The sequence below is a fragment of the Chelonia mydas genome, chromosome 3 (assembly GCF_015237465.2).
Source record: "Chelonia mydas isolate rCheMyd1 chromosome 3, rCheMyd1.pri.v2, whole genome shotgun sequence".
NCBI classification, from domain to species: Eukaryota; Metazoa; Chordata; order Testudines; family Cheloniidae; genus Chelonia; species Chelonia mydas.
Genome location: NC_057851.1, coordinates 96,582,504 through 96,605,897, shown reverse-complemented (window position 1 = coordinate 96,605,897; position 23,394 = coordinate 96,582,504). Strand labels below are relative to the sequence as shown.

At 41.4% G+C, this 23,394-nt stretch overlaps 1 protein-coding gene across 36 annotated transcripts in view; it reads left to right on the top strand.

Annotated features, from left to right (window-relative positions):
- The window catches only part of EPB41L2 (erythrocyte membrane protein band 4.1 like 2), a 281,497-nt gene that overhangs the window by 225,258 nt on the left and 32,845 nt on the right, over positions 1-23,394 (top strand). For 28 of the 36 annotated variants that reach the window (XM_043542908.1, XM_037894790.2, XM_043542901.1 and 25 more), the window contains 2 exons: positions 4,282-4,457; positions 13,435-13,619. In XM_043542908.1, the coding sequence (XP_043398843.1) occupies positions 4,282-4,457; positions 13,435-13,619 (361 nt within the window). Of the gene's footprint in view, positions 1-4,281; positions 4,458-13,434; positions 13,620-14,813; positions 15,453-23,394 lie in introns of all 36 variants that reach the window. The other 8 variants (XM_043542894.1, XM_037894786.2, XM_043542890.1 and 5 more) reach the window with 1 other exon arrangement.

Here is a 23,394-nt window from a genome sequence, read left to right as displayed (position 1 = left end):
CCTTGTTAATGCTTTCTTCAGAAAAAATATACACCAACAATTCACTGTGCTGTATTTCAGAAAATAAACCTGCTCACAAATAAATTTAGTTGAGATATATTGCAATTGTTGTTTAGCCTCCTATGAACAGACATGTTCCTCTAATATTTTTCAGCTCCTTCTACCTTTTGGAATATTTGAAAGTGGGTAATGTGAGATTACTCCAGATTGACAGTATACAGTCTCATAAACCTTGTAGTGAACATAAAAGCAGTTAAATAATAGAGCCATCTCACTAGACAGCTTTTTGTGGCAGATGTATATTTTCTAATGGGAACGATGCGATTATAGTGAATCGCAAATTAAATGAGTCAACAAGGTAATACTGTTGTGAAAAAAGCAAACATCATTCTGGGATGTATTAGCAGGAGTGTTTGTGAGCAAGACACAAGATGTAATTATTCCACTCTACTCAGTGCGGATAAGGCCTCAGCTGGAGTATTGTGTCCAGTTCTGGGCACCACGCTTTGGGAAAGACTTGGACAAATTGGAGAAAGTCCAGAGGAGAGCAGTAAAATTTATTAAAAGTCAGACAACATGACTTATGAGGAAAGATTGAAAAAACTGGTTTTGTTTAGTCTGGAGAAGACTGAGGGGGGAACATAATAATATTCAAGTATGTAGAAGGTTGTACAAAAAAGAGTGATAAATTGTTCTCCTTATCCTCTGAGGGCAGGATAAGAAATAATGGGCATAAATTGCAACAAAGGAAATTTAGGTTAGACATTAGGAAAACCCTTTTAACTATACGTGTAGTTAAGCACTGGAACAAATTACTTAGGGAAGTTGTGGAATCTCCCCCATTGGAGGTTTTTAAGAAGAGATTAGACAAACACTTGTCTAGGTGTTCCTGTCTCAGTGCAGGGGAGTGGAGTAGATGACTTACTGAGGTCTCTTCCAGGTCTAAATTTCTATGATTCTAATATTTGTGTGGCTTTGGGCCCATTATATTAATTGGCAGTAGAAACTGGAATTTCTCTTCTCTCAGCCATACCTCCTCTAGTTTTTTTTAAAGAAAATCCTGGTTTGCCATTTGCACTGTTAAGTTTCAGCTGTGAATCACTCATTAAATACATAATTTAGAAAGCATTCCTGTTTGAAAGCAGTTCATAGAGCGTCACACCTGTCTCAAAAAATTTTACATTTGACACTATAAACCTCACAAACATATAAGGCATGGAAGGTTGTCTAATTAATAAAAATGCACTGTCAATATGTGATACGTGATTTTCTCAAACTGAAAATGAAGTTAAGAAAATCTAATCATTTGGTGAGTGCAATCTATGACCAGAAGTGACATGTAGCACAGGCCACTCTGCTGCATGGCTGGGATAAATCAATGTTCTTGAAATGATTCATACCGTTGCAATAGTTACTTTGAAATTTGCTTGATGATTTATATTTTGTCATTATTAAATTAGTATCTAGTCCAAAATAGGAAAGAATCCTTAATTGAGCTACATCTATAGTAGCTGATCAGCTTAGATTTTTAAAAGGTAATTTGCAACTGTAAATGTTTTCAGTGACATTTTATATTTATCAGAAAATCTTTCCACAGAAATAGAACATAATTTAATTGGGTTTCATTCCAACCAGAAATAGATTTTTCTAGTCAGGGATGGTATTATAACAAGTACTAAGCTTCAAATACTCTCACCATCATGTACTTCCACTGATGTCATCAGGCAGAAAATCCCCAGAACCTCTCATCAGGATTTTAAAATAATAAAATAAATAAATCCTGATCTCTTTTCTCTCATTGAATGCCAGAAATAAACAGGATCACAACTGTTACAGCCCAAAATTTTTTAATGTTTTTTCTCTGCTCGTGCCACGTGTTCTGTGCATTCTACATGACAGTGAATTTTGCATGTAATTCACACATACAATTCAACTTCTAGGTTTAAGGAAAACTCTTTTCATAAGGTTAGTAATTCCTTTTAGATAACTGAAGATGTGTGTTAACATAAGCTTTGTATATTGGATGGTATCCCTTTTAGTTTAAAAGATGACTCTCCAAACTTTGTACATACACTATTAAATATGAAAACAGGCCAATCTGTGCCTTTTATAATATTTATGGAAATTCAAACGGTATAGAATTCCAGTTACATTCCAGTAAGTAACAATCCACTTTAAGAGCTACTGTCAAACTGGGTATCTACTCTGCTCTTCGCAGGTAGTCTGTCTTCAGCCTTGAACCTTACCATATACAGAAAGACTGTGCATGTATACCCATGTATAAATTAAAGCATATAGTACTTGTGATGTTGTATTTGAAATTTTTATTTTTTTCAGTGTCTTCCCAGAACTTCTTGCGCTGCTATAACCATAGCTTTGTCGGTTATTACATATAATTAAGCTTGAAATATAAAATATCCTTTAAAATACCCTTAATCAGGAAGTAATTAGCTCTCTTGTTTTTTCCTTATTAAAAGTTTATCTCAGCAGGGTAGAGGATAAAAATGGAAGTTAATGCTGTAGCCTTGCCAACATTGGAAAACAAAGAACAGTAACAACCCTGGGAATGTATTCTCTGCCGCCTTTCTCCTCATTCCATAATAGACTTACTTTAGGAAACACTGTATTGTCAATGAGAATTTACAGAAATTATTCAGACAGGATTGTGGTATAAGGCTGTCCTCGCAGCCAAAGAAGGAAGACAAGATGTTTAGTAGTTCTGCTGTACAAGCATCCTAAAATAGGAGGGTGTGCAAATTAACCTTTCATTAAGATGGCCATCATTTTTGCCTACTTACCTGAGGAGGGAATCCCTTCAATCAATGGAAGATCTTAAAAATATATTCTAAACTCAGATGCTTCCTGAGGAATTTGCAAAAGCTACAGGGAATGCTCAGATGCTTTATCTAAATTCACAGAGGACTTCTAAAGGTTTCAAATATTGCAGTAGGGAAGTCTCTAAAAGGGACCAGATTGGAAATGGCAGCAGCAAGAACCTTTGTAGATAAATGTGGATTCTGTGCTGCAAGATTCAGGAATTAATAGGCTCTCCATTTTTTGAGACAGCATTGTTTCTCTGATTTCAGGTTATCCCAAACTTAGTGCAATGTGGATCACAGCTTAGTAGAGAAGATTGTCCACAAGGAAATTTATTTTCATACTAGTTCTTGCATAATAGCCATATGGCATCTAAAGCAGTTGCTTGCATGACAAAGTATTAAGGAACATGCTTCTACTCTTTATCTCCCTCTCCCCTGGGGTTTTATTTTGTTCTTTGTTTTTTCTTTTTTGGATTCCCTGTTGCATTTATGGTCTGTCCCAGCATACTTTGCCTATGCCTAGGCATCTGGTTCTCTCATCCCCCTGCTTCTCTGGACATTCCTTCCTTGCTGTGCCACCAGTTCCAGTCCTTTTGGTGGTCACCTCCTGTTTCTTCTCTTCTAATATGTAACAGTGACAACTAGGCTGGCTGCTCCTCATCCAACTACTTCAAGTAATAGATCTCTCTCTTTTGCAATAAAGATCCTGGATATCAAAAGAAGTAGCTAGAAACAGAGACTCAGTATCACATGACCAGCCAGTTCTTCATAGACCACAGTTCTGGAACTGTCAGAGTTTGCAACATGAAAAACCTTAAAGTTGGTATAGGCATTGAATGCTAAAGCTGTGGGCACCAAACAAATAATGTAAGATCTATATCCGTTGAGATGCTTTGAGTAATTTTCCAAGGATTTAGCATGTTATCATTTTTGTATGTTGCTGGACCATTACTGGCTTTTTCCCTCTGCCTTGCTCAAACAGAACTTTTAATCTTTTTCAATTATCAGTATCTTAAATGAAAACACCAATCTTCTAATTTCTAGAGCATTGATCTTTTAGCCAGATGCTATTAACTGCTGCTAGTGTCACTAATTTCTATTGTTGAAATACAGTAGAACCTTGCTAATTCTCAGTGATCTGGCAGACCAATAGCAAATTTCTGAATATCATGATTAGCAATTAAAGCAAAAAAAAAATTAAAACAATAAGTGTAATCCACTGCAAAATTTATTAAATTCAGTTATTTTGATACTTGTAGCTTAATTTTCTTTGTACTTTTTTGCAAGATAAGACCAACTTTTAACGATCTTATATGCTATTTTTATCTGAAGCTTGAATTTTATCATTAAACAATTTTCCTTTCCAAATTAACTCATAGTATGATGAGCAGTTACGAAGTGCTGCGCTAAAGCATTTACTAAAACTAGCGAAATGACTTTTAATCTCATATTTGTTTTTTAGACTTGTATCACCAGAACAGCCTCCTCCTAAGGCGAAATTCCTGACCTTGGGTTCCAAGTTCCGCTACAGTGGCCGTACTCAAGCACAGACACAGCAGGCTAGCAACCTTATAGACAGACCAGCTCCGTACTTTGAGCGCACCTCAAGCAAACGTGTCTCCAGGAGTCTTGATGGGGGTAAGAGATTCTGAGAAGGTGATGATATGTATTACGTGACTGTTTCATTGCATCTTGCTGCTTTCTAAGTTCAGTTTATAACTTTAGAAAATGCTAACATCTGCATGCCTAGAATGTTGTTAATCAGACTTTATGAAATTTGCAACTCAATTCTACAGATTCATGTGTGTTGAGTGCCAACTATATTACACCTATTCCCAGGTGCTTTGTAAAAGCATTTTCTGCAATTCCTAATGTGTTGCTGTTTGTGTTTTCTTGGGGGGTGGAATAACCTTTTTTAGCAGTGATACTGTCAGTGTGCTAACATCGTGAGCTGTAAATCTTTTTGAAAAAGCTTTGTAGAGTAAATACAAATTTTGCTAAGCCAGACCTTTTTTTCAAAGGGTTACTACACCCATTACAAGTAATTATTGTGGATATTTAAAAATAACATTGGTATGTCTACTTCCCCAATCGCTTAATGAAGAAATGTTAAGCATGGAATTAGACTAAAACACAGGACTTCTGGGAGCCAGCAGGGGAAAATGGATGCCTAGATCTGGAGTTCCTGCTCAGGCCCACAAAAATCCACCGACATCCACTATATTAAGGTCACAGTTTTTTTGTCTCTGGGTGGTTCGTTCTGTTCTTTAACATCCTAGTAGCAAATTGACCTGGTTTTTAACCCATCTCTCTCCCCGGGTTCCCCACAAATCACAAAGAAACAGAGGATCTCTTTCAGCCCTGCTCAGGGCAGCATGGCAGCACTCAAGAAGGAGTGCCTAGTAGGCCTGGATCAAGTCTACAAAATTCGAAAGTAGATATCCAAAGAACAGATCCTGCTTTAAGGAAATATCAAGGATATCTCTGAAATTAAAGCTGCGACTGCACCACACCAGCTGAGTTTTCAGAGGCTATCCTCCAGCACTGGGAGGGCAAAAATTAGAACCTCTACTTTAGAAGACCATGTGGGCTCTGTTAGGATCACTAGAGACAAACAATGTCTGATCCAAAAGCTACATGATGAAATCAGTAACCTGGAGGACCGGTCCAGAAGATTTGAGAGTGGCTGGCTACCCTGTGGAAGTAGAAAAGGACAAGCTAGTAGAATTTTTGTCCAAGATGCTTTCCTCACACCTTGATACAAACCTGGTCCTAGAAAGAGCCTGTTGCTCCCCAGCCCCCAAGCCCTCAACTAATGCTAAGCCCCTCTAGCTTCTCTTCTCTGTCTCAACTCATGAATTCCCCTAGATACACTTCACCCTACCCATAGCCCTGGGTTTTGGTGGGCACAGCAGAAAATGTTTGCTGGGACACTTCGCGCCTTGAATACCTATGGCTAATTTACTTACATGTGTTTCTTGGAACATAAAAGGAATGTCAGCCTCTGAAAGGGGATAAAAGATGTCTCACTTAGGAAACTTGAAAGCTGATTTTCTATTTCTCCATGAAGCACACCGCATTGAGTCTGAGGCTGAAAAGCTTAAAGGCTGGCTTGGTGACTGCATTTGTAGTAATTACTCAGCCAAGTCTAAGAGAGTGGAGGTGTCAATCCTGTTCCATAAAAAACTGAGCACACAAATCCTATCAGCTGACACAGACATGGAGGGAAGATTTGTAATTGTTAAAGTTAAAGTAATTGTTAAAGTTTTGAACAGTTTGAACAAACTAGTCTTGGTGCCTTGAGTTATGAAAAACTCCCTCGACTGGTGTAAGGACCCTCGCAGTGTTTGTGCAGGGGTCTCCTTTGCTCAACCATCTCCAACATCAGTAATAACAACAGATGCATACCTTTTGGGTTGGGGAGCCTACAACAAGGAGGTTTCTCCAGGGACTGGAGAACTGCTTCCCAGAAGTCAGATACCCTACACTGGCATGGGATCTCAACTTGGTGCTCAGATTCCATACAAGGCCCCCTCCCCCCCTTTGAACCTCTGGCTACCTGCTCCCTTCTATACTCATCTATGAAAACAGCCTATCTTGTAACCATTATTTCTGCTTGAAGAGTTGTAGCAATGGGGCTCTGATGGCATATATGCCCTTCAAAGCCTTTTTTTAAGGATAAGGTCATCTTGTGACCACATCCCAAGTTCTTACCAAAGGTATCCTTGGACATCTACATAAATCAACCTAGCCATTTTCCAGTTTTCTTCCCTAAGTCACACCAAGATAAAGGAGATGCGGCATTATATACACTTGATGTAAGGAGGGCATTAGCCGTTTATCTAGACAGGACTAAGCCCTTTGAAAAATCTCCCAGCTTGTTTCTCTCCATTGTGGACAGAACTAAGGGATCTCCAGTTTCCAAGCAAAGACACTCTAGATGGATATCTGACTGCATTACCTACTGCTATCAGTCTCATGATCTTCAGCCTCCTTCTAGTGTATTAACTCACTCCATGAGATCCTTTTCTACTTCAGTAGCCTTTCTTAAGGATGTTCCCATCACAAAAATATGTAGAGCCATGACTTGGACCTCCATTCATGCATTTTGTGAACACTATGCAGTTACCCACACCTAAGCTTCTGATGCCATGTTTGGCTCTACTGTACTATCTTCAATATTAGACTCAACTCTGAAGCCCCACCCCTCCATAGAGGGTACTGCTCAGTAGTCACCTAGCTAGAAGCACCAATAGGGATACTAACTGAAGAAGAAAAAAGAGAAGGTTACTCACCCTGTGCAGAAACTGGCTTTTCGAGATGTCCCCCTATGAGTGCTCCACTACCAATCCTCCTCCTTTCTGATTCGGAGTTCTTTACAGTGGAGCTCTGCAGAAGAGAAGGAATTGAGGGCAATTCAGCCGTGCAGCTCTATATATCCATGGTGCTGGGCAAGAGGCTGCAGGAGACATGTGCTCAGCCGAACAGACACTGCTACCTAAAATCTCCAGTCTGAGGTGCATACGCGCCTAGAGTGGAGCATCCATAAGGACACCTAACATTCTCTTAGTTGTTGTATAGGCCTTAATGGCTGCCATGAATATGTACAAGAATGTCCATCCTTTTCCATATCTAAACTTGCTCACCGTAATAATGTTGGGGTGTCCTTATCCTATAGGTTAGTATATTAATTATCCCAAGCTTATACGCATATACATCAATTGGTTGCTATAGCAATATGTGGTTGGGCATCTGCTGTCGTTCCTATCTAAAAATACCCTAAACTGGTACCAGCTGGCTTGTTGCAGTTACCTATCAGCAGTTTTATACTTAGTTTCAGCAAAATCAGATATTGCAAAACTCTGTTGTATGCCATCTTGTGACTTAGGGTGACTGCTGGTTAATTCCCTTCTGCTAACTATACTGAATAACTATGGTAAAGATGCTTGACCTCATTCTTATACTCAGAATTTAAGCTTGGACCTATAGGCTTCTTGTATTACTGACTCATTACCTATATCTTTATCATGTAGTAACCCAGGGGTAGGATTCTCTCTCTCTTCCCCCCCCACCCACCCTTTCCTCTCTGTCCTATCATTCATTTGCTATCCCCTTTACCTACCTTTCAGGCTTTTCTTTGGCCTTCTGTACTCTGTGCTACTTTTTCTCTTCTGCTTCTCCTTTTTTTTCTGGCAAGGAGTAATTCTGGAGATTAGTTTATGATCTTACTTTGCTAAGAACCCCAAACTGGGGCTGAATAACAAAATGACCATTACTTCATAATTGTACAAGAAAATCTCTTTAGCCAGTTAATAATTGTACTTGTTCTATTATTCATTGCCCTTAATAATAAAGAATTTTGATCTTCCGTATCTTCTTGTATAATAAGAACATAATCTGATGATGGCTCTTTACATCAGGTTAAATACTTTACTCCTCATTGTTATCTTTATCAGCTCCGTTAAAATAAACAACAAAGAATAAATAATAGTAACTGTCAACTATGTCATGAGCCTTGCGACTCATATTCAGACTTCTGAGTCACCTCCTCCAACACAGCCTTAAAACTTCATTGCCATTGTCATTCTAACTTTTCTCTTGGCAGAATATGCTTCTACCAAGTGTTCTCCTTCCCTTATTTAAACTGACATACACAGAGACTCTTCCATCTCTCTGAACAATCAGTGGAAGGAAGTAGAACTAGGATACAAGGCCTGATTCTCATCTGTGATTGTTCTGCTCTCTGCTACTCCCAAGCACCAAAAATTTATGTTAAAAGAACATCAAGGTTATGAAGAAAAACAGTTATAAGTTGGATAGGGCAAAGTGCAGATCACCTTCACAGACTTATTTTCTGCCCTCTTTGTGCCTATTCATTATGGTGTACTCTCTCTAAATATCTGATTGTATTATTATTTCCACAAGACCACTGCCTTTTTCACTTTCCATGTTGGTTGGTGTGGAGTGAATGAGCCAACTGCTGTTACTTTTGCTGCTCATTGAGTGACCCCATTTTATTCACTGTACACTGTTTATCCTGTCAGCTAAAACACTAAATATGCTATGATACACTGGTGCAAATGAGGCAGTGGCTGTAGTGAAGCCTTCCTGCATTCAGTGTATACATTAAAAGATCTTATAGAATCAGCATATAGATCATATTCCATATGTATTTGTATATTAATTGAAAAATTCTACTCAACATTCATATGAATGCATAAAAAATTGATGCATATGTGCAGTCTTTTTAAAACCCTTATGACTTGTTCAGATCAAAATCTATTTTCAATAAACCACTGTAAATAGTAAAGGTTTGAGGAAGCTGTTCAAAATTAAAGATCTATTAGAATGGAAATACTGGACCTTAAGTGGTGGTGGTGTTATACAATATATTGTGGGTACACAATATTTACGTTTTCATAGCACTGTACAGATATGAACTAATCTTCCTCTGCACCCTTGTAAAGTATCTCATGTTCTTCCTTGAGTGATTGTCCTTATACTTACCAACAATGGAACACATGTGCCCCATGCTCTCGAGATTGAAATCCTTTGGCTAGCCACTTGCATTGGGTTGTGCCTGCACCCTGAGTGATGTCACACCATTCCCCCACACACACTCAAACTGGTGGCGTAAAGGGTGGGGCAAGGCCAGCCGCCCCTCAGTTCCTTCTTACTGCACATGGGGATTTCTTTATCTCCTGCAACTTGGCTAGCTTTGTTTGTATATTATCTCAGTGAGTTAGCAGTTACTTTAGTTGAACTCAACCACTTTAGTTGTAGTTAGTTGACAGGTCTTTTGATAACGTTGGTTGGTTGGTTTTGTTTTTGTTTGGGGTTTTTTTTTTTTAAATATACTAGGTACTGAGTTCCAGCTGTAATGACTGAGCCCAAATCCTCCAGTTTTAAATACTGCTGCTCATGTGAGGCAGCCATGCTTCTTAGTGATAGCATGTTTATTTTGTCTGGGTGAGGGGCATATTGCTGAAGTGCTCAACCTATAGATTACTTTCCAAATGAACTCCGAAGGCAAGGGACACTCGCCTGAAACTTTTCATATAAAACCAGTCCATGAGATATCATTTTGATTCAGGCACTAAGGACCCTCTCAGAATAGTCTAGTCTTTTTCCAAGAGTGCTCTGGTGAGTATTACCCCAGAATTGAGGGGTGTGTTACCACAGAACTTAATCAAGCTAATTGCAACCATATTGTGTGCATTCAGCCATCATGAATTAATAAAAAGAACACCACATAGTTAAGGGTTAATTTGGACAAGCTAGGCTTTTGGAGGCAAGGTCAAATATTAGCTGCAGGCTTGCAGTTTCTGCTAATCAGAATGGAAGGAGGGGAGAAGAGTCAGCAAATTATGAGATTGAAAGAAAAGTGCATGGAGACCTTGAGTTTGGGTGCCTTTTGATGTAGAAGCTTATTATGGCTAAGATTGTTAGTGTTTTGTTGATTGAAGTTAGGAGAAGTGATGACCCAGTAGGGGTCAGTATGAGCTATGTGTTTTGTAAAAAATAGTTATAAAGAGACTAGATAATAGAGTGCTTTGGAGCAGTTCTCTTAAGCTATCCTGAGACTTTTTTCTGACCCCATACGCCACAGCTGGGAAGCGACCAGCCATCATAGAATCATAGAATATCAGGGTTGGAAGGGACCTCAGGAGATCATCTAGTCCAACCCCCTGCTTAAAGCAGGACCAATCCCCAATTTTTGCCCCAGATTTTTAAATGGCCCCCTCAAGGATTGAACTCACAACCCTGGGTTTAGCAGGCTAATGCTCAAACCACTGAGCTATCCCTCCCCCCATCGCTGGCCTGCTACTAATTACTCAATACCATCTCAGAATTTAAGGTACTTATTGGATGTTCTAAACCTATTGTTTATGTCTGTGTGCTTAAATCTAATCAACAGTAGTTTTAGATAAGATCATGCTTGCTTGTACCAATCTTTCATCAGTAGGAAGTGCTGTGTTCCCATTGATTTAAACCTGACATCGCCTGGAGTGAAACAGTTAAGTTACCACAGGTTTGGGTTCTGAAAACCGTGGGTAACAGTGAGCTCTGACTCTGCTGTAAACTCCCAAGCATCTTCTTTGTAAAAGACGCTTTCTGCTATTCCTGCTCTAAGTCTTTGTGACTGGCTTCTGAGAGGTGTAGGTCAGAGCATTGCTCTGCAAAAGAGCACAGGCATAAATCACTTTCCCAGGGACCTGATAAAATAAGGAGTTTAAATTCTCATTGACTTTCAATGGGAATTAGGCACCTAACTGATATTTGTGCCTTTGACAATCTCCCCTTGTAATGTACACTCCAAAGCATTCTCCTCTTGGTTTACACTAAGTCAGTAAAACTTTCTTGAGTAATTATTTTGCAACTTCGAGCCAAACAAATGTTTAAAATCAGATGTTTACATATAGATATTGTTCTTGGTACAGTGTCAATTCCATATCTGCTCATACTGCCCCAGATATGAGATTTTAATAGTTTACCATCATCTTCTAGGGTAATTAGATTCTATTTTTTCCCAGTAAAAGTGTGGTTACCTTTATAGATTATTGTAATATTAAAGTGATTCATCCATACCCATACAGCTGCTGCTTCTGCTTTCAAGTTCCTGTGGGCATCTCTCTGTGGTGTGCTACTGTCATGGTTATACAGGTCCAATGCTCTGGAACAGCTCTGAAACAGTCCCTGGGAGGACCCCTTCAGTGTGCCAGACCCACTTTAGGGTCACATCTCACTAGAATAAGCCAGTTGGCTTCACTGCCTCCTTAGATCAAACCTTGGCACATTCAGCACCCTTGCTTCACACCATGAGCTTCCTCCAGCGAGTCCACATGAGTACACCCAAAGGGAGCAATGCACTCTCCCATCTTAACCTGCAGTGACTCTCAGCCATTGTTGTAAAAGCAGAAGGGTTTATTAGCAGTCTGGAATGCAGGGTAGAAAGTCCTTGGTTAACATAGACAGCATAATCAATCTTGGTCTGTCCCAGAGCCATCTGACCCCTTGTTAGTTCCAGTCCTGGAGCATCCTCTTCCAGCAGCCAACACTTAACACCCCCACCTGGCCCCTCCTCAGTCCTTTGTTCTTGTTTCCAGGCAAACATTGTCACTATGCCCTCCGCAACCCTTTTCCAGCTGGTCAAACCTGGCTGGCTTCCTAAGTAGGGTGGATCATCCATTGTCATTAATTGCTAGGTGCCAGATGTCTGGGCAATTGGAGTGGCCATTGTCTTCTCAGACTCTCCATAGTCATGGGGGCGCATGCCACAGGCCGCTAGGAGTCAGTCAAACTTGTATCTCTGCATCTCAACAAAGAAAAACTTTTTCCCACCACCTAGTTAACCAGGCCCCACGCAAGGGAAACTGAGGCATGCACAATATTCATACAAAATATTATAAAAAATTCCCACTCTGTCACACCTACCATTTCTGTTAGCTTTCTTGACTTGTGTAATCCTGTCAGAATTCTTCACTCGTGTATTTATTCTTCTGCCCACTTTTCACTGCTTCTTGCATCTCTTCTCAAAGGTGTACTTATTTTAGGGTGACCAGAGATACCGATTTTGTAGGCAGAGTCCCAATGTTTGGGGCTTTGTCTTATATAGGCACCTATTATCCCTCACCCAGTCCTGATTTTTCACACTTGCTGTCTGGTCACCCTAACTTATTTAAACATTTTTAATTTCAGGTTGAATGTCTGCTGCATTATTGCCAGTGTTTTGGCTGAGCCAGCTGGTCTTAGAGCTCCTCCTGCTGGTTAATACTATTATAGTGATTCTAGCTGTCAGAATAAAATTGATTCAATATCTGTCTTTTGTATTCATGCATGCGATGAAGTGAGCTGTAGTTCACGAAAGCTTGTGCTCAGATAAATGTGTTTAGTCTCTAAGGTGCCACAAGTACTCCTTTTCTTTTTGCAAATACAGACTAACACGGCTGCTACTCTGAAATCTGTCTTTTGTTACATGATACATCAAATATACATATTAGGTATTGCCAATAATTAGCTAACAGGGATGGGTAAACCAAGCTGAATAAAAGAAAAAACAACTCAAGTTTTTCTCTGGATACAAAGTTTGAAAAAGTGTAGCTTTTTTATATTGAACTTTGTGTGTTTCTACAGTGCCTGATGTCTGGGTTCAGAAGTAGAAATACTTTGAGAGAACTATATATGCATGGTGTATTAGCTGCTGTATTAGCTGAAAACAGAATGTACTGAAAATATCAAATTTGTGCAAGATGGTTTTTATCATGGGGATATGATATGTGCAGCCTACATGTTCTTTGTTCTTGTGGTTTCTGTTGTCACCAGAAATGTGGTGATTTTTAAAATGGCTACTTGACTGTAGTGTTTTCTCTGTATAGTACATACACATCACAATTAAGAACTGTTATCCATTGCAGGCTGTATAAATGCAGTTAGAACCATACACTTGGGATGTTATCATAACGTCATTTACTGTTCCGTTCGCAGTTTTCCCCTGCATTATTCTTATCCCTGAATGACTAAGCCATTGTGAAACAGAGTATTTTATGTTCAGAAGTCCCAAAAATAAAACTTTCCAGCATACCCAGAATAACCAAAATTTTCGGTTCTCTAATAGCTCCTGTGGGTATCACAGACCAAAGTCTGCTAAGGGACTTTTCTGCTGCCACAGTGGGACCTGCTGGTGATATGGTCTTTGCTGGTGAAGCTGTTGGCCAGACCAAGTTAAAAAACGGCGAAGGTAGAGATGAGGATGGAAGCCCAACTAAAATTCCACAACTGGAATTAACCCAGGATGAAAAGGTATGATGGATTGTAACAACAAAAACAACTCTTAACAAACATTTAAAGTGGAGTTGTATGTCTCTTAAAAATAACAAGCAACATACTAAAAGATATTGTTAATAAATTATTTCAAACTACTCTGTTTAACCATATATATACACACACAGTATTTTATATAACCAAAAGGGAGGAACAAATTGCAAATTTGCATGTGTGACATTCAATCTTGTGAATTTTTTCCTTTAATTGTTGCTACAAGTTAATTTTAATTTGTCATAATTAGGAACTACTTAAACACTTGCGGTATATAATTGTTCAAACTGAACTTTCTCTTAGCTAACTGTGGCTCAAAATAAGTTAGTTTATACAACATTTGGGCTGCTGAGTCTCCCAATGCAGCTGACAGCCCAGACCACCTCATCCTATAACTGCCATGTGAGACCAAATATGAACAACCTCATGTTTTTATTGCCAAAAAACTTAAACAACTAACCTCTAGTCAATCAGGGAAGATACACACAGTTCTATATTTGATGAAAACATGTATTTAGGTAAATTAATATGCAAATTTTGGCTCCTGGCAAGATGCCAGTGTGGTCCCTCAGAGTCACAAAGCTGGGGCACCCTAGGATAGATTAGGTAACCAAGAAAGATTCCTCAGCCATGGGATGGAAAAGCTCAATGGTTTGGGAAGGACTTGCATGTTTTATGAAGCTATTCGGTGTAGCTTGCTACATGTACCAGCTCTGCAAACAGCATTTTCTATTTTTGCTGTTTTTAAATTCCAGAGGAAATGGTAGTAAATCCTAGGATCAAAGTGCCTGCTTGTCTTGTTACGTCCTGCTGTATACCATGAACTTTCTGCCAAAGCTTTGAATATTTGCTCCCATCTGTAGTAAGTGACTGCACTTACTACCGTTCAAAAGTGCAAAGTTTGTCACAACCTTAAAACAAAAAATCTGTAATGAATTCAGATTCAGAATTCTTAAAACTGGACAAGTGGGCTAATTTTTAAAAATACTTGGGGCTTTTCAATTTTTATTTGGCTTTTATATTGCATTGGTAGTGCTAGCTCTACTTCTGAGTAAAAGGTTTCACTAACTAACAATTTCTTTTTTTCCCCCTCTTCTTATGCATTCTTTCTGCCTACAAACTTACATTTTGTTGTGTTTTCATATTCAACTGTGGCTGGACTTTTTTTATTTTTTTCAGTCCCTTCACATGTATCCACCACCACCACGTCTTCACTGTGTTTCATCCTGTCCCACAAACCTGCCAACTGTCCCTGAGATGGACATGCTTTTGGACATTTCAGAGGAAGATCCCTTTTGGGACTATGTCCATAGCCCCTCGGACTGCTGGGAGTGCAGTCCCACGAGAGTAATACCAACTCACAGTGGAAATGAAGTGACATTGCCTAATAATATCTTGGAGCCTATGAGACTCTCAGTTAGTCACCATTCTTCTCCTGCAATAGAGGGAAAGCCCCATAAAACAGTTCACTACAAAGATACTGAGTTTAGGTTTTCATTAAGCTTTAGCAAACTCTTTGCTTTTAATTTCCTTTCACTGCTTGATGAGGATGGTTACATCAGTTTTCCTAGCCTCCCTGAGGTTTGCATCTCCTATCTCCCACCTGGCCTTCAACACTATGTTCCTATCACCTCTCCCTCATTCATTCCCTCTTTTCTCCTTATCTTTGTGCTGCTTCTCTCTGCTTTTCAATCTGTTCCTTTCTCGCTCACATTTTCCCTTCCTCTCGCTCTGTCCCTCTGCTACCTGGAGCCTAAGGCGACTTCATTGAGCGCCTCTTATGACAATGACCTGAATGACAAAGCAGAGGAAGAGGAGGTGTGTAACTTTGTCACTTAAATGCTGCCACCTGCACTTGGACTTTGCATCTGCACACTGAGAAGCACTCAACCTTGCACACGTCCTAGTGTACAGTATAAATGTCTTTGTAACGGTTCTCATTAATGGTAACTTGCCACTGATACTGAATTTCTCTTAATAAATAAATGTCTGGTTTTTTTCTGCATGAATAACAGTGTGTTACAACATACATAATTTGATTATATCCCCTGGGTGCTGTATCTAAGGAGGAAATTATTTTGTAGTTGAAAAGATTTGAGCACCTTGTTGTTGTTGTTATTATTTAGACATATTTTGGAATAAGATTAAATAATCAGTAAAATTGTTGCAGTAAAATTGCAACATTCCTCTTAGACTAATCGTTAAATCAGTCATAACCTATTGCCCTTCTCAGTCCATTAACTTTGAAATGCAGACATGGAGCTGAATCTTAGAGGTTCTGTTTAAATCTGTAAAGTAAAAATCTCTAAAAGTCTGTCTCTTATTTTAGTTCAGCAAACTGTGAAAGCTGTAAACAGTGTTCGTTCTTATAATAGTATCCCTGTGGATGCTCCACTTCAGGTGGTGCGCATGTGCCTCTTGATCCCTGGATCATAGATTTCTAGCTAGCACTGTCCAGCCAGCCCATGCATGTGCCCTATGCCTTTTCATGGGAGACACCAGGCTATATAGGGGTGCACAGACGAATAGCCCTTAGTTTCTCCTCTACTGCCGTGGCCCGAGACAGAACATTGTCCTCCTACAACATTCTTGGACTTTTCTCTTAAAGTTAGTTACTTTATAGTTGTAGGTTTCTGTTTAGAGTTCAGTATAGTTAGTTAGTTTTAGCTGAGAAGACTGTTTTTTCCCTCCCTTTTATCCCGGGACATTTGTCTTCTCCTGGCGGGGTACGCCTGGTTTGTCATGCTTCAAACATTACCACTCTTGCTGGGAGGCTAAAGTGGTAAACAGCAGGCATTCCAAGTGCATCCATTGCCTGGGGGAGTCCCACATCTCTCAGAAGTGTTCCTTCTGTTTGGCCCTTAAGTCCAGGGCTTGGAAGAACAGGGAGATAGAACTCAGACCGTTGGTTATGGAACGTTCCAGGCAACTGCTCTGTAAGCCAGGTCAGAAGACACGCCCCCACCTGCCCGTACATCTTCCCCAGACAGATCCAGTGCCCCATCAGCTTCAGAGCATGCTTCCCCTAAGGAAGGGAAACCTTTGGATGCTGGAAAGACTCCCAAAAAGAGAAGCGCAGACTTTATCTCTAACGAGCCAGCTTCAAAAAACACTATCAAGACTATCCCTGTCAAGGTCTTCAGTGTCCGATGTTACTGTTGAGGCCACGGACTCTTTCTTGGGTACTGCAAAGTCTTGTAGGACAGGAGCTCCAAGGACAGGAGGCACAGCTCTGTTAGGGCACCTGTACCCTCCACAAGGATGGTAAGCCATCGGCACCAAAGCATTCTAATGAGCTTCTGGTGTTGTGCACCTTAATCCAACCATTGGTACCAATGCAAACAGCTCAGCAGGGGGTGGCTATACAAGCGGTACCCTCTGTACCGAGCAAGCGTCAGTGCCGGACATCTACAACATCTGAGTTCATGCATCACTGACGCTGTCACCTCCAGCTATGGCATCCAGTACCATAGGCGTTCTGATACCTGAGGGACCTCTCAGTGGACAAACCAGAATCCCTTTTGTTGTCTGGTACAGAGTGTCTCTCTCAGTACAGAGACCTCAGTCTTTGTGTGGCCTTTCTGTGACACAGGACTCTCCTCCATCTACATTGGCTGTCCCCCATGGGAGGATGCAGAGGATGACGACTCCCAATCAGTGTCCTCAGTTTCTCCCAGGAGTTCTCTTATGTACCCCTTTGGGAAACCGCCCTTGCACAGAGTGGACCTTGTGTGACACCAAGGATGGTGGAACCAACCTTGTATGCCACCCCCATTCCTTATGGATCCCTGCAGTGGCCATATTTTGATGTGTGGCCTGCCTATCACCAGCAATTTAACAGTCCACCAATACCTTCTCTCAGGGAGACCAGGGTTTCGTGTTGTCCTATACCCATTTATGACAGGAGGAGATGTTTGAAGAGCAGGAGGCTAGGGCAAATGAGGAAGTTACCCCTGAGATTCCCATTTCACTGTCATCGCCGAATGAAGCAGTTATGTCTCCATCACCTTCCCTGGCTGACATCAGACAATTTCAGGACTTAATTAGAAGGGTAGTTGACAGCTTCCAGATCCCTCTGGAGGGGGTCAAAAATCCACAGCACAAGCTGCTAGATATTTTGCAGTCAGCAACACTCTCCAGACCAGCACTACCTGTTAATGAGGCTCTACTGGTTCCAGCTAAAATGGTATGGCAGACACTGTTCCACCAATGTGCAAAAGGGCAGATAGGAAATACTATTTTCCCCTGAAGGATTCAGACTTTTATTTTCCTGTCCCCCACCTAACTCAGTCATGGCCAAATACAACCTTACTAATTACAAGAAGTTCACAGCATTTATTGAGTATCTGCCACACAACTGCAGGGAGGAATTCCAGTCCATAGTTGTGGAGAGTGAACTATGGCCAGAACAGCTCTCCAAGAGTCCCTAGACTCTCAGACACTGCTGCCAGATCCATCTCCTTAGCAGTAGCTGTGCACAGGACATCATGACTCCAACTTTCAGGGTTTCTGATAAAGGTTCAGAACATTGTAGAGGATCTCACCTTTGATGTTCATAAGCTCTTCTCAGACACCACAAATAATTCCCTGCACACGCTGAAGAAATCCAGGGTTACCCTTTGTTCCTTGGGCATTTACATATGTTCTGAGCAAGAAACGTTTTAATAGGGCACAGACTGCTCAGACATCATGCTATGCTCAGTTCTTGGGGTACCACAGACCTGCAGAACTCCCCAGGAAGAGACAGGTTTCAGAGGAAGAGGGCCACCCAACCACCCTTCATCACCACTCAAGCATAATCTAAATAGTAGTTTTGATGAGTTGGTTGAGAGTTCGAATCCTCCCACTCCTCTGATTTTACAGTTGTGTCCTTTAACCTTCTCTTTGGAGACTGTCTTGTCCATTTCCACCAGGCTTTGGAGCGAATCACCAGTGGCTCTTGGAGGTCATACGCTATGCTATGCAGTTTCTGGCACTCCTTCCCTTCCACCCTCTTCAGGGACCCCTCTCACAACTTCTACTAAGGCAAGAGGTGGAGATTCTCTTCGGACTAGGAGCAATGGAAGTGGTCCCTTCCCTTACAGGTGCAGGGAGTTCTACTCAAAATACTTCCTAGTACCAAAGAAGGATGGAAGTTGGAGGCCGATCTTAGATCTGAGACAGCTGAACAACTTTGTGACAAAAGTTCAGGGTGTTGACTCCAGCAATCCTTCACTAGAGAAAGGGGATTGGTTTTCATCCCTTGGCCAACAAGATGCTTACTTCCATATAACTATACACTAATCACACAGCAGAGACGACCCATGCCTGCTGATGGCAGGGAGGGGGCAGAGTGAGGGCAGCTGGCTTCAGTAGTGCTACTGAGCATGCTTAGTCCATGTGAGCATGCTCAGTACAAGCCAAGCAGCAAATCGGGGGGGGAGGAGAGGGATGTGACCCTGCATACCCAGTATTCCCCCCTTCCCCCAAGTGTGTCACCTCTGCCACACAGGAAAGACCTACGATTCACTGTAGTCCAAGATCATTTCCAGTATGGAGTGCATCCCTTTGGCCTACCCTCAGTTCCAATGGGGTTTTCAAAGGTTCTGGTGATAGTGGTGGCTTACCCTTGTCAGGAATTGATTCTTGTCATCCCATACCTTGATGACTGGCTACTCAAGGGCCATTCTTTCAAGGCAGAGTTATCGTCCACCCAGAAGGTGCTTGCTCTGTTCAAAGAGTTGGGCCTACAACTGAATATAAAGAAATCCACACTAGTACCAGTACAAAGGATACAGATTATAGGGGTGTTCTTGGACTCAGTGACAGCAAAAGCGTACTGGTTTTTACAGATTTCTGGCCATGTCAAGACTGTCGGGGACAATTCAGGGAAGATCACAACCACAATAAGGAACTGTTGTCAACTCTTGGGCCATATAGCAACTTTCATCTTGTGACCAGTCATGCAAGGCTATGCTTCCATTGCTTCCAGGGTTGGCTAAGAGCTGCCTCTTCTCCAACCAGGTACATCTTGGACTGGAGGGTAACAATCTCCTTGCACATAAAGAACTCTCTAAACTGGTGGAAAGAGCAACCTGTGTAGGCATCCCTTTGTCACCCAACCCCATCAGTGACTCTAACAACCAGGTCATCCATGTTAAGATTCCTGTTGGGGAGCCAACCTCAACAACCTCACAGTTCAGGGTAGGTGGACAGTCCATGAAACAAATCTCAATCAACCTTTTGGAGCTCAGGATGGTCAGGAACACTTGTCTCTATTTCCTGCCATCATCAGAAGCAAAAACGATGAGGGTCATGACGGACATGTCCTGCATGTTTTACATCAACAAGCAGGGAGGAGCAAGATCCACCTCCTTGTGCGGTGAAGTTATAAAACTCCTGGAACTGGTGCATAACCACCCATATGAGGTTTCAGCAGTCTGCTTGCTAGGCATCTGAAACACCATAGCAATGCCCTCAGCAGACACTTCTCCCAGGACTACAAAAGGGAGCTGGATGCTCAGGTTCTCCACGGCATATTCCAAAGAAAGGGTCAAGGCAGGGGAGCTGGATCACTGCTCCCTGGGGGACACCTTCCTTCTACCATGGAAGAAGAGTCGGTTCTATGCCTTTTCCCCAATGTCCCTAATTCTAAGGGTGCTGAACAAGATCAAGCAGCACAAGGCCAGAGTTATACTCGTAGTACCGACTTGACAGAGACCTGCTTCAGCTCTGTGTCCAACCACCAATCAAGCTCCCAACCGTTCCTCATCTCCTGTCTCAAGGTGGGGGGTTCCGTGCTCCACCCCAGTCTGGCAGTTCTGCACCTCAGGGTGTGGCTCATGCATGGTTCTCAGGAATAGATGTTTCCTACTCTACAAAGGTGCAGGAGGTGTTATTAAACAATAGATAGTTTGGATTGATGTTTTTTCTATCTGAAGAAATGGAAGAGATTCATCCAGTGGTGTGGTCTTTGCTACCTCCAGTTGGAATCAGTTCCCTATTCTAGATTACCTGCCAGATCTGAAAACATCCAGGGTATCCATCAGTTCAGTCAAGATATACCTGGCCATCATATCGGCCTTTCTTCCTGCTGTTGAGGGATTCTCCATTTTTGCTAACTTGGTATCATACAGATTATTAAGAGTCTGGCCAATCTTTTCCCACACACTAGACATCCCATATCCTGTCTTGGGACCTCATCCTGATTCTCAACCACCTCACGAGACCTACATTCGAACCAATGGCGACCTGTTCTCTTCTTTTATCTGCAAAGATGGCCTTCTTACCAGCAAGAGAGTGAGTTTGTCTGTGGGGGGGCGGAGGGTGAGAAAACCTGGATTTGTGCTGGAAATGGCCCAACTTGATGATCACTTTAGATAAGCTATTACCAGCAGGAGAGTGGGGTGGGAGGAGGTATTGTTTCATGGTGTCTGTGTATATAATGTCTTCTGCAATTTCCACAGTATGCATCCGATGAAGTGAGCTGTAGCTCACGAAAGCTCATGCTCAAATAAATTGGTTAGTCTCTAAGGTGCCACAAGTCCTCCTTTTCTTCTTAGTTGCCGTCACGTTGGCTCGTAGGGTCAAGGCGATACCCTCTTTCTCATGTTTTTTTAATAAGGTGTCTTTACATCCGCATCCTAAATTCTTCCCAAAAGTTGCATCAGATTATCTGTCATCTTAACCAATATATCCATCTGCCAGTGTTTTTTTTCCAAAATCTTCTAGTTCTCAACAGGAATCCTATTTCCATACCCTGGAATTAGAAGGGCCTTGGCCTTCTGCATAGGGATGACTAAGCAGTTTATGAAATCACCTAGACTCTTCATATCCTTCTCAGATAAGTCTAAGGGGGCTCCTATTTCTGCTTACAGGCTTTCAGAATGGATATTGGGTTGTATCTCTGCCTGTTATGAATCTTCAGGTTCTCAGCAACCTCACCCCCCCCCCCCCCCCACACACACACACGGGGTGAGTGTATTCAGCCAGATTGCAGACAACATCTACTATATTTTTGAAGAATATCCCAGTATATGAGATTTGTAGAGCTTCTACATTAACTTCAATCAATATGTTTTCAAAGCATTATGCCCTGCTCTGTGCCATCAGATCCGATGCGACACATAAGAACAGCCATACTGGGTCAGACCAAAAGTCCATCTAGCCCAGTATCCTGTCTTCTGACAGTGGTCAATGCCAGGTGCCCCAGAGGGAACAAACAGAAAAGGTAATCATCAAGTGATCCATCTGCTGTCACCCATTCAGAACTTCTGGCAAACAGGGGCAAGGGACAACATCCCTGCCCATCCTGGCTAATAGCCATTGATGGACCTATCCTCTGCAAACTTATCCAGTTCTTTTTTTTAACCCTGTTATAGTCTTGGCCTTGGCCTATGGAAAGGAGGATGCAGTACTGTTTTCAGTTGTCAGCCGTGTTCTAAAGCCCTCCTCCTTCTAGGGATACTGCTCAGAAGTCATCTGAAGTGGAGCACTCATAGGGACACTACTCGAAGAAGAAGAAAATGTTACTCACCCTGTGCAGGAACTGTAGTTCTTACAGTGCTAAGATGCCCTATGGGTGCTCCACTACTCATCCTCCTTCCCCTTTGCTTTGGTTGTTCCCTAGGGAATGAGTAAATAGAGGAGGAACTGAGGGCATTTTGCCTCCACACCTCTATATAGCCTCAGTGTCTACCATGAGGAGGCATAGGGCAGTGGTCTCTAAACTGCGGTGCACGCAACCCAGGGGGTGCATGGCATGAGGAGCACCGCCGAAGGAGCACTGCTGCAGTTTTGAGACTCCTGGCATAGGGCATACACGTGAGTTAAATGGACAGTGCTAGCTAGAAATCACCAATCAAGGGCTTGAGGCACATGAGCACCTGAAGTGGAGCACCCATATGGGGACACATCTCAAAGAACTACAGTTACTGCACAGGGTGAATAACATTTCCTTCCTTTTTTTGTAAATCATGTCTTCAAAGAGGGCACTAGAATTATGACTGTTTCTGCTTTACATGGGTGTGTGCAAAGTTGAGTGTCTGCCCAAGGTTCTCCCTGGCTTTTAGCATTTTTAGTCATATTTAGCAATAGTTAAGGTGAAGACTAGTTTCTTTTATTCAACTGGATTGCTGATAAGTAGCTGACTTTAATCATCAACATGTGAAAATTTGAGAAATGTTAAAGTATGTAATTTTAAAGCTGCTATGCAAAAGCATCAGTCTCATTAAGTGTGTGCACTCTGAACATCTGATCTGGCTGATGATAAAGTGCTGCTCTCCATATGCTTGCTGCTGCATGTCATAGCAAATACACCATGCACTGTAAAAGGGGGGAGTTTACTATGAACTTCAATGGCAATATGAAGCAAAATACTATAGCCTTATAACTGAGAGCCTTGAAAAGAGTGAGCACAGCATTTATTTCAAATTCTGTAGTAATAAATAACTCTGAGACCGTGTTATATACAGCAGAGTACTTTCTCTTAGATATGTGACATGACATCTGTAAAAAACATACATATAGTAAAGGAAGTCTAAAATGGTGTAAATAAACATCACTAAAGATTTTCTCCATCCATAATATAGTTCAACATACCTTTTGATGTGAAATTGCAACGAGTGCACTAACCTCAAATAAGTGAAAGTTGAAGGAAAATGTGATAAACTAAGGAAAAAATGACATACAATGTGATGTACTCCCTCACACAAAATTTGGAATTAAGCAATATATGTAATAAAAGTAAACCCCTTATCCAATACTTGCAATCTTGCACAGT